This window comes from Buteo buteo, chromosome 1 (genome assembly GCF_964188355.1).
Source record: "Buteo buteo chromosome 1, bButBut1.hap1.1, whole genome shotgun sequence".
NCBI classification, from domain to species: domain Eukaryota; kingdom Metazoa; phylum Chordata; class Aves; order Accipitriformes; family Accipitridae; genus Buteo; species Buteo buteo.
Window position 1 is genome coordinate 56526418 of NC_134171.1, and position 12261 is coordinate 56538678.

General features: G+C 37.7%; 1 protein-coding gene across 1 annotated transcript in view; it reads left to right on the forward strand.

Annotated features, from left to right (window-relative positions):
* The window catches only part of BANK1 (B cell scaffold protein with ankyrin repeats 1), a 163216-nt gene that overhangs the window by 23875 nt on the left and 127080 nt on the right, over positions 1 to 12261 (forward strand). The window contains exon 2 of the mRNA XM_075031868.1: positions 3768 to 4166. Coding sequence (XP_074887969.1) covers positions 3768 to 4166 — 399 coding nt within the window. The remainder of the gene's footprint in view (positions 1 to 3767; positions 4167 to 12261) is intronic.

The following is a 12261-nucleotide window of genomic DNA, read 5'->3' on the forward strand; positions in this document are numbered from 1 at the left end:
AGATAGGGAACCTCATAACTATTCCTAGGGTGAACTTTGACTCTACATTTAAAGTCAGGCAAGCATTTCAAAATAGTGATATTTCACCTTTTAATACAATTTTGGGCAAGTAAGATGTAGGTCTTGCATTCCAGTGTAATATCAAAGTTAACTCTCAATCTAGAAGGCAGATCAATGCCAGAAAAAAAATACAAGCATATAATTCAAAACAAACCCACATTTGGTTTCCCACAGGTAACTTGATAGCACTAGCTCCTTTCTTCAAACCAATAAACATTGTACCAATCTGCAGCATGAAATACCTTGCTTGTATGAGCCTTTCAACAGTATGACTCTTCCCTCTGTATATAGATAGAAAAGACAAATTAAATATGGCAGCCATATTAAATTAAAGTTTTGTAACATGTATGTTGCAGAGCCTTTCTTCCATCAAGTGTGGTGTTAGATATATTTCACTCCCTTTTCTTATACAAATAAAGCTTTCTTTCCCATATATAAAAATCAATATAGTTAAAAAGAAATGCTGTCAAGCCTTCAATAAAAATCTTAAAACCCTGTTCTCATTCACACTTAGCTAAGATCAAAGCTGCAGACTTAAGTGCGGATATACTGTATGGAAATAGAATTACTTCATCTTCTTTTATGATTTTAATGCAACTTAGTCACTTTTATCTTTAGAATTTGAGTACTCAAGCCTTGTACTGTCCATTTGCACAGGGATGAACTTTATACCTTATGTATATTTTTATTAAGATTATTATATAATGTCAGCTCTTTAAGAATATTTCTACTGAAGGACTTACTCCTCCATGCTTAGCATGCAGGGAGCTCTTCAACTGTGCTTGAATGGTTGAGTCCAGCAGTTCTTTCCTGCTCTGTGATATAGGAATGCCTTTTGGGTGCTTCCAGTCTGCACAGGGATGAGGCGCAGTTGTGTACCATTCCTCACCAGTGCTCTCCTTCTACATGGAGAGGAAACTTTAGGCTCTTGGCCAAGTGGGTGCTGTGGAGGACACCAGCAGACCCCTCTTCTGCACAATCATGACACCAAGATTCTGTGAATCTATAAAAAAATGGTTTTACTATTCAATTTAAACATGCTTTTTTATCCCTCCCTGCAATTCCACTTAGCTATGTCCTTACCCAAGTCCATTATAATAGAAGTAAATGCAGCTGAGCATGAACTTAAAATGAGACCTTTTAACTTAAAGACTGAATGTGAATCTTCTGTGCATATCCAAGGTAATCTCAAGTGAGATTATTTTATTCTTCCCATACACTGTATCAAGGAACTCCTACCCTGTATACAGTTTTGGGTTCCTCAAAGAGTATTTTGAAAAGGCAGGAGAGTTTACAAAAGTGCAGAAAGAATAGTAAGGGATAAAGAAAAGTAAGAAAGAGTAGTTCTGCAAAGCCTTTCTTGTAGTGAGAAGAGTAATAATCCCTGCTTACAAAGTGTAGTGAAGGCAAGGCTAAGAGTCACTTCAGGAGAGTCTGAAGACCTTAGGGTACAGGTTTCTGAGAGCAGATACTTCTTTTAGCTTGCAGAAACAGATAAAATTATATTCTGTGGCTGGAAGTTGAAACTAAGGAAATTCAAACAAAGTGTAAAGAATGAATTCTTAAATCTTCTTCATGGATTAAGCAACCTCTTTAAATCTGTACTTTTAAAGGACCACTACAGTGCTTTTAGAAAATGGGGACTGAAAATAGAAGGTGCTTGATGATTCCATTTCCTGTGATATGAAACGGTGTGGTCAGACTGAAAGAGCTTCTGGCCTTACAGCTCTGTTAATACAATTTTTTCTTTTCAAACTGTGCAGGAAGCTTCATAGCTTTCTGTTTCTACTTTTTTTGGTGTGAGAGTAATGGAAAAAACAAATGAGATTCTGAAAACAAATAACATCGCAGCATTGCAACAAGTAGGTTTCTTATCCTAGTGTCATAAAACACATAACTTTGCTCTGAGTTAAATGAGAAATAAATTACTATTTATTTTTACAATTAAACTTCAGCATTTCAGAAGAAACAGGCATTTTTCAGAAGGCTTTTACCATAGAAAATGTAGCAGTCACCTTTCCAAATACATTTTGACAAATATTACCCTGCTGTGTGGTCAGGATCAGTCATCTTGAAATATCATCACCCACTACCATATTGAACATGGCCCTATATGATTTCATATGACAGAAAACTTTTTGAAAGGATGAGTATTCACAAGTGTTTAAAAGATGGCAGCTGTCCTCCAAGCAGTTTATAGACATACAATGAACTCAAGAGACTAAGCTATAGTATCCCTATTCTACAAGTTTCAGTCAGCTTTCACATGGGTAAACTTTGTTTGAAATACCTCCTGAGTAAAGAATGAATGAACAGAATTTAGAAATAATTTCTTCTAAAAAGAACGGAAGTCCAGTAATTAAAGCAGTAATCCCGGACTGGAGATCTAGGTTCAGTTTCTTCTTTTGTACAAGGGCTTACGTGGGATCCTTGACAAGTTTTTTATTCTCCTTAGCTACATCCGTACTATGCTTCTAACAGTGCATCCCACTATCCAGATCTATTGTTTGCCCAAGAAACATTTTAACTCTGTGTATGCCCATTTCCATATCTCTTGATATTCACAAAGCAGCAGCTTAGTCACTCACCTGCAAAGAAGCCCTGGTGCACTGCAGACAAGTGTCAGTCAGGTTGCCTGACCCATCAGGAACCTGGGAGACACAGTGAAGTTCAGTGGAGGTCAAGTGCGGCAGGTGTATCTATTCCTGAGTCTCTTATTGTTGCTCCACAAGGCTGTGATTGTGAACTACTCAAGGGGTATTAAGCTACCCTGACATTTTAATGGACATTGTATTGGTCAGCAAATCATGGGGTTTTGTGGTTTCACAGAATCACAAAATGTTTGAGGTTGGAACGGACATCTGAAGGCCATCTTGTACGACCGCCCTGTTGAAGCTGGGCCACCTAGAGCCAGGACCATGTCCAGGCACCTTTTGAGTAGCTACAAGGAGGGAGATTCCACAACTGCCCTGGCAACTTGTGCCAGTGCTCACAGTAAAAAAAACGTTTCCTGATACTCGAAGGGAGCCTCCTGTGTTTCAGCTTGTGCCTGTTGCCTCTGTTTCATATTGTCACCCTAGTAACACTGTGGAAGAGTGTTAGTCTTCTTACTAGCATCATGTTTTACATCTTAAAAAATCTTAAAGGGAAAGCAGAACTAACAAAATGTAGTTCTAGATTTATTTTTGTCATGTTCATAAGTAATTTTGTTAGAATAAGGATAGTAAAGAAAGATCACTAACGACTATCCTAATACCATGCTGCCAAAATATCCTGAACATACCAATCCTTTTTCTAATGAAGTCAGATCATGTCTAGTGTTCAAATATATATTCTTTACTTCTGCCATTAAAAGCTAACTGTTGCATTTTTAGTAGTATCACCTATTTGTCAAGAATCTAGGAGTGAGCAGAATGTGTGAATGCGCTCTGCTTTCTACACTGCAATTTCAGGATTTATTCTGAAATACTAGTTGAAGCTATTCTAAACATAAAATATTCTGAGCTATTTTACCAGCATTTCTGTGGATGATCTTTCTGCCTTGGTCTAGAAATAAGCAGGTGGTTGTCATGTCAACATGATGACCTGTCCTGTTTCTTCAGCACCTCAATTCTTAAGTGGGGGGAAACTAACAATGTGTCTTCTGATATTTATAATGGATTCAAAATGCATTTGAAATTATTTTTTTAATGTTTTCTTCTCTCTAGAAAATACCAAGGATATTCTTGTGATATATGAACAAGAAGCAGAAGAGTGGGCTCTGTATTTAAAATGTCTTTTTGGACACATAGTGAACGAAGGAGGAATCTTACTCTACAATCTGGAGACTTCGTCTTTCAAGCACCAGGAGCTACTCTCTTTACCCTATTATAAATGTAAACTGCTGATACTATCGTGTGGACTTCTTAACTGCCTGAATCGAAAGAGAAGTTATTTTCTGGAGCAAGTTCTAAAACCTCCGGATGATGTGGTGATCCTACTTTGTGGGGTGGAGAATTCAGATATTCTCTATGAGATACTGACCTTAGATAGAGGCAGCGAAGAGATTTCTGCTGATCAGGAACCTGAGGAATATCTCTCTGTTATTACTGGAATTATTCAACGAGGTAATCTAAAAATGAAAACTTTGTATGATTATTAAAATAGTTTTCTTAGCTATATTAATACCATTTGGAAGAGAAAAAAAGTGATAATTCAGATTTTCTGAAGAAATTATCTCTCTTCAGCTTGGTCCAACAGTTTTAGTTTGATGATGCATTTGTCATTGAAGTGTGATGAAACTGTTGTACTCTTAGTCTGGCTTCATTTTCTGAGGGAAGCAGCTTTGGAACGTCTAAAAGCTGCCACTGGCACCTGTGAACCTACCATCACTACTTCATGGTAAGATTGAAGAGCTGACATACACTTGTTTCTCTGTTTCCTGAGTTTACAAATCTCAGAAGCTGTACAAAACTATGGGTTTATGTTTAATCTCTTTCAAAATGCCTTAATGTGACAATGTATATATCTCTTTAGATAAATCTGAGTGAAAAATAATTACTGAGTAGGACCCGGTTTTGTGGATGGCATCATTTCCTGTGTGACACACAAAAGCTGTAAGAGCAGAAGTTCCATTCCCCTTGTACCAACCCAAGTAATAAGTCTGTACTGGAAGAACTAAAACTATCCAGTTTGTATGTGTTTGCACATCCATGGAAACTACAAAGAAGCATTAATGTAAAAATTAGCACTTCTGGAATGTAAAAAAAACCCCTCTCCTGAGGGTGAGAGGTACTGAAATGGCAAAGTCTGTGCACATGCTTTAGTTTAACCCAAAGTTTTACTTTGCCAGACTGCACAAATGAAACCAAGAAATAGCTTTAGAAAGACAGATGCATGGGCCACTTTGGAAAAGCAATGTAAGTTGTGCACAGGTTTCAGGTAGATGGCTGTGTGTTTTCCTTTGAAAGCATATTTACTACTGCTTCTTTGTAGTCTCTAGGTCTCTTTCTTACCTCCTCTCAGTTCTTGCTATTTTGTCATGATTTTGTCTACTAAGCAGAACATTGTGTTTCTGTTTTTGTTACCTGTGAGGTGCCATTTTACTGGCATGGGAGCTTGTGCTTGAGAAAGACATCCTGCAGTTCAGGAGTTTTACTCAGAAGTCAACCTGGTTTGGGATGCAGATGAACAACCAAGAGTATTCTTTTGAATTCAGCGGTAGAGAGACCCCAGATGAGTCAGAATGGCCTAGCTGGATGTCCCTGCTGCCTTGTGCTTGAGCAGATAAGCTTAAGCATACTGTAAGACTTTCAAACCTGTCCAGAATGTGTCTACATACAGTCTGGTGATACGGATCAGTGCTTTCAAAACGAAGTTTTAGACTCCTCCTTCCCAGCCATCTCCTGTTCTGACATTTCTTGCTGTTCAGTATTAATTAACCTTTTCCTCAGTATATCTCTTTTGAGTATCTCTCAGACTTTAAGTTTTGGAGCTAATTACAGTTGTCTGGTCTGGTTTCAGGAGGTAATGTTTGCAGTTTCTGACTGTGTCTGATTTGTAGCTTTATATTGAAGTTCCTTGGCAGCTTTTAAGTGGAATGAAAGCAGTGGGTCTATACAATGTGTGTGTATATAGGAAGGAACTGGGACGAGAGATAGTTGACTTGTGCAGGAAATTGCAAACTTTTCTGCAAAGATAAACAGTTTCTGAGAAGATAGATGATGGTTCTTTGCTTAGGTCTGTGCATTCACAAAAATATTTATTGCATCTGCCCTTGGGATTTTACTCACATTGTAATGTCAAGTGACTAATAGGTGCTCAAATGATCTTTTCTTTGGCAGTGGTCAATATCAGCAACTTCAGAGATGAGTATAAAGCTGAATTAATGAATAGCTGTTGAAGGCCTCAGTCTCAGTGTGTACATCTTTACCAGGGATGCATAGACTATGGCTGGGATCAGACAAGTTCAATTGACTGAACTAGATCTGGGACTGGGAGTAGTGTTGCTGCCTCGTACTTTGGTGTGTAAACCCCCCTCCATACACATGGCTGAGAACTGCTCTCGCCCTGTTTTTTCTGTACTGGTGTGCCCTGGCCATCAGACAGGCCAGCTCAGATCAGTGCTTGCTAGAAGACCTCTGCACTGCTCTTTGTTGCAGTGAAAGTATTCCAAGTGCAAGATTTGCTGTCACCTGGCTGTTGATTTAAGCTCTGAGGAATGAAAATGTGCACATCTTACTGTTATTTACCTTTGCTTAAAGATAATGGTGACTGTTTGCAGTGTCTGTATTTATGATATTCTTCTGTAGAATCCTATTAAGCTCTTAGCTTTTGTGATATCTGTGGCAGGGGTTTTGACAGATTACGCATCTGGGAAGAAGATTTTTCCCTTGTTTTTAAAATGGCTTGCTAAGGGGTTATTAAGTATACTTGGGTTATTTTTTCCTTTGGACCAATTTTTTTATGCCTTTCTTCAGGACTATGCACTCACAAGATTTCCCACCTCTCTTCATATGGATCATCATCTTCTGTTGCTTTTAATTGTTTTTAGCGCTTATCCTTTGTCCCTTATATTTCTGCTTTTGGAGATAGTGATGAAAACACTTTTGTGTATATTCTTCATGCTTTTCCATTCCTTTTTTTCCCTAAACTGTTCATTGCTGTTAACTTGTTCCTCCATGAATTTGTATCTTCTTGTCTCCTCAGTATTAACAAGAGCTGTCACTTTACCGAAGTCTAAAAATTTAGTGATGTGCTTAATTACAATAATTACATGGCATTAGGCTGTTGTGCACCAGCGCAACTAAATTCTGTTGGTCCCTTAGGACAGCGGGCCATCTCAATCCTAGGTCTAACTGATGCCTGGGCTCAGGAGCAGCTTGTGGGTAGTTAGAACATCTGAAGATGGGTGCTAAATCAGGTTGTTACCTCACAGTCCTGAAGAGTATTAATAACAGTGTAGCTTATGTGTTAGTAATCAGCACCCTTCCACTACAGCTTTTTCCATACTCTGCAAAGTTCCTAGGCAAGGTAAGTTCTCAGCTGTCTCTTCTCCCCTAGATGATATTCTCTTTGCACTGTCTCTACAGTCTGAGATGGAAAGACTGCAGAACAAATCTAATTTTATATGTGTCACCACCACCCCACCCCCCCATTATTTCCTTATTTCGCCAAAACCTTTTGCCTACCAGGTGATGCCAGTTTCATCTTGTTGGAGCAGGTAGGGCTCTTTATCTCTTAAAACTTCCTTCTACCTCTAAAATAGTATATAAGCCAAAAATTCTAGGCAAAAACCAATCCTAATTAAAATGCTCAGTAAAACTAAATAAAATGGAAGATGCAGGGGGTTTTGTACCCAGCAGAGAGCTTGTTTGTCCTGTAATGTGATTCAAACACAAAATCGGAAGGGTTTGTCATTCCTGTTTGAACATGTTCTTGGAGCAGTAAAGGGAGAACTGAGACATGGAAACTGGCCTTTCTAACATATGTTTCCTGGATGGTGACAGATTTTGTTATATTCACCTTATGCATGAAGAGGAATGCAAATACGTTTATTGTTGTCAAAAGATTCCTTTAGCAGGACTTGTTCACAAAATACTTCAATGTTTGAAATTGCCACATTCAGATTTAGAGTTGGTTTTGAATTTTGTGTAAGGGCCTGTGGTCATAAAAAAGGATAAATCTCTGGGAAAGAGTAGAACACTCAGAAATTTTATTATTCTATGTTAACATCTAAGATGGCCCAGTGTGACTCTAGAATTCTGACTTTTCTTTAACAGCTTTCCCTAATATTGCTGAAAGTAGAATCAGGAGACACATTTTGTCTGCATCTCTTTTTTCCTTTCCCTTTTTCTTTCTACAACTTCTTGGTCTGCTGAACTATGTACCCCTTTTTATATTAAATTGACATACTTTCAGTGTGTTAATTCAGTACCCTGGGGGGTTTTGGCCTAGACATAGCTGGGCTTTTTGTTTAGTCCTGAAACACTTCCACTTCAAATCCAGGCTAGACGTATGTTTAAGTAGGGGATTTGTAGATAGAGGGAGATATTTGCAGCTGGAGGTAGTTACTTAGATCTTTAAATGTCCTGAATTCCTCCTGTAGTTATTTGTGCCTCAGTATTGATGATGCAAAAAGAGAACAGGTCTTATCTAATACAAATAATTTTCTGTGACACTGTTTCTAAAGTGTCCTGACACTTTTATGAGACTTTTTGGTGGGACTTCTCAGTACAGCTCAGGAGTTGTAAGTATCCATTAGTCTGCTTGCTGTTTTATTAGGTTTCCTTGTTTACAGCTCAACAAAACAACTCTTGTCACTTCCACTTCCAGCCTTTTCTCTAAGCAGTGGTATCCTCTTTTTTTTTCCAAAATATGAAGAGAATCTACTTCTATAAAGTTTGATAGTTGAGAACTACTCAACAAACCTCCATGTATCCATTCATTATCTGCTATTGTAGCAAAAAGTGAGAAGAGGTGCGTAAAGTAACATAACCCAACTAGAAAATTGTATTCACAGTCTTTGACAGCACAGGAAATATTTTCAGAATGAGTATGTAACTTTTACATGAGACAGGAATATGCCATTAATTTCTGATTGTTGCCTAAAAAGTATTCCATGTACTTGCACACGATTTTAATCACCAAAAAGAGTAATGTTAAGAAAATGACTTTTGTTGCTACTAGTAAGGTATAGATCAGGAGTAATGAGATACTAGCATTGGGTATTTGTCTCTAATAAGTAAATGTTGGACAAACAGGCTGGAAGCTGAAAATAGGGCTTAACAGATGCAAATCTTCAGCCTGCTTCAAATATGGGGCTAATTTCCATTCTGCAGGTCACAGAAAAGAGAAATAAGTCTCAATATTTTTACCATCAGCTTTTATGGTATCTGTCTCCTGTTTCATTTCTGGTACAGTGGCATAGATTTTCTTGGAATTGTACCAGGAATTTGGGTATGTTCATGTTTTGAATCCACTGCTTTGCTTGTTCTCCTCTAAAACCCTCTTCAAGTTGGTACTCAAATATGAGTAATCAATGGCAATGTATTTTCTTAGGCTGTCAGCAAGACTTGTGCTGATGAGCTAAACCCCTTAATTTAAGTGGGAACTTTAACGTCCTCAATGGGCAAGTGTTTCATCTAGATTTTGATGCTGACTTGGAGTCTATGAAGAAATGAAGCTAAAATGCTAGCAAGAACCAAAGTTGAAAAGGAATTAAAATCACTAGAATTTTTGGTTTGTTTGCTTGTGAGTACTGAACATGGTGTGTTTTTGTGTGTGTGTGAACTAAAGTCTTGGTTGTAAAGATTTCTCACACGGGCACACAAGATTGAGTAAATAGAGGGAAGCTGGTACGTGTTTCTGGCTTTGTTCACTGCCAGGGAAAGTTGCAGTAGATGAGACCACACAGTTGTGCCTCCCTTTCCTCCTTCCCCAATGTATTTACATTCAGACAGCTTATAACCACTGTTGGTGCTTTAAGGCAGTGAGGTCATCTGCTTATTGAGGAGCACCTCAAATGCCAATTAAACTTCTTTTTTTTTAAACAAAAATAATCTGTATGAATTTATCATAAGCAGAAGAGCAGAAGGGGCATTTTGTTAGCTGAAGTGTGCTATGGTATAGTCGTCATTTCCATTTTGCCCTGCCAATGCATCTTTGAACTGCTCTGCAGGGACTGCTGCTAAGATTACCAGATTAATAAATCTTCCTGAGATGTTGTGTTTCTCCATCTCCACACAGAATGATTGCTGGGATGCCAGTGCAGTGATGGGGATTTGTAACGGGGATGACTGTCAATAAAAAACTGTGGTTGGTGTCATGAACTTATTTCATCTGGCATGTGATCCTGGCTATTTCAAACCAGAAGAGAAACTGAAGTGGAGCCTGGAGGTGGCAACCGTAGATATGATGTTAAGACTGCCATCCCCTGCTGCTTAAACTGTTTGAGTTCTTTGTTCTTTCTTCTCTTATCTCTGCAAAATCCAGAGAAGACTTTATTCGTAATATAATCAGGTTTCTTAGCAGCTCATGTTTTGATCTGTCTAGCCAGTCATGGTGACCTGTACCATTGGATTCTGAAGTATGCATCATGTATGTGATGTTTTTTCCTCTTATTTTGACACTAATTGGATGAAAACTGCTTACACCTGGAAAAGTGAATGCACTGACATCTTAAAGTGAATGTTCTTTAACAGCATTTAGGACAAGCTCATAAAAAAATGTGTTTATAATAAAATTCAAATGACTAAAACATGAGCATTACTGCAACAACATGTACTAATTTAAATTAATGTACTGTGATCTTACTGTTGTTTATTTAAGTTATAAATTTTTTATTTTTAAAATTAATTAATGAATTTATCATCATTAGTCTGCTCTTTCAATGTTGCAAGTGGACACCATCCAAAATTATGTCTTGTTTATGGCACAACAGTCATCAGTCAGTATTTAGCTGCGGTTGTGAGGCTATTTCTAAAGTTTACAAATAATTTAAGTTTAAGATTTCCAGCAGGTGTTTTGCAGCTAGAACTGTAAAATGGCTGTGTGAATCTGTACTCTTACATGTCCTTCATACAATGTATTATTGACTCTCATCAGGTTTTGCACTGCGGTTACCAATCACAATTACTGAAAAGTTATTATTGGAAGACATCTAGAGAAGTCCTCTGGAAATGCATTTTTTGTATATTTTTTGGCACACAAGTGTTGTTATAACAAAATTGCTATTTGTAATTTCACTGTGATGTATTTCTGTTAAGTTAGTGTCAGCTTCTTGGAAATAGGATAAAATAAGGGTCATGTTGTTCTCCAGATTAAAAAAATTGTAACACCTATCCCTGAAAAAATGAAGTGTAGCACCTATTTAAGTTCATAGTGGAAAAAAAAATCAATACTAGATTTTCATATAGAATCAGATTTTGCTCTTGGTAGGGTCTCTCTGCACTTACTTGAATGGCTATGAGGACATCACTTGGTCCAGAAAATGTTATTGCAGTTAAAAAGTTAGGTGTTCAAAAGTCAAAAAGTTAAAGGTACAAAGTAGCCTATGAAACTTCAGTTAGGAGCCTTGTTCATAGGCATAATTGCCTTTAATTACCTAAGTTCATTCTTCCTGCCCCCCCCCCCCAAGAACCTGCCCTCATTAGTGCACAGCATAAATACTGCTCAGTTAATTAACAGTTATTTTATACTTTGGCTTCTGTTTGAGTTTGCAGTTGCATTATTTATGTATTGAATGCCATTCAAATCCTGATGAGAAAACAGAATTATTAATTTCCTAATGTGCTTTCCTGTAGAACTCCTTTCTGTATTGAGTGCTGTCCAAACATTATTTTATTTTATCATCATTTTACATACTAGTATTTAGCAAGATCAGGGTGAAGCATTTCTTCCACTTCTGATACCACTTTAAGACATTACTTTTCATAACACTTACCATTTTTTACGTCCCTATGCAAACTCCCTTTAATTTCAGATGCGTTTGTGACTGCTCAGATGTCTGCAGGTCAGCTGTAAGGTCTTTCACAGAAAGTGCAATACAAGACTAATGAGCACTTCTGAAAAGCATGTTTTAAAAGCCTCAGCTTTTTGCCTCAAAACTTCAGGATGGGAACCTGAAATTACCTAAATTCTCTAGAGCAGCAATCAGCTAATATCACTGTCCTTTCTCTCACTGGAATCCTCTCCTCATTCACTGGACTCTTGTTATTACAAGAATAACTGAATCAAAATATCATAAACGACACCTATTTTAAGTACAAAACTAAAAGTCAATGCCAGATTAGGTCTAACTTGTGCACTGTCCACAGTACAAGTCAATTTAAAAGAAATAACAATACACTACAAAGGAGAAAGATTGCTTTTGAGTGTTTGGTTTTTTGCAACCTTAATAAAGTCATTGTAAAGCAATCACTTTCTTAGGCTTGTCTTCTCATCCTAGGCCTGGCCTCTTTACCCAGTGACTCTTGCTTTTCAGTCTTGTCCCTTGTAGCAATATTGGTTATTCACTTCTGGAGCACCCAGCAATTTACATGGAATTCTGATCAGGGTCCCACAGATGTTATACAAGCTCATGTTTGTGAGTTAGCTGAATCTCACGATACGGAGCTCTAGCAGGCCTTATATCTTTTACATCAGTGTTACCTCAGATGTGGAAAAACAGGTGATAACTTGATCCAGCATAAAGAAAGAGTGGCATAGACAGATACTGCATAA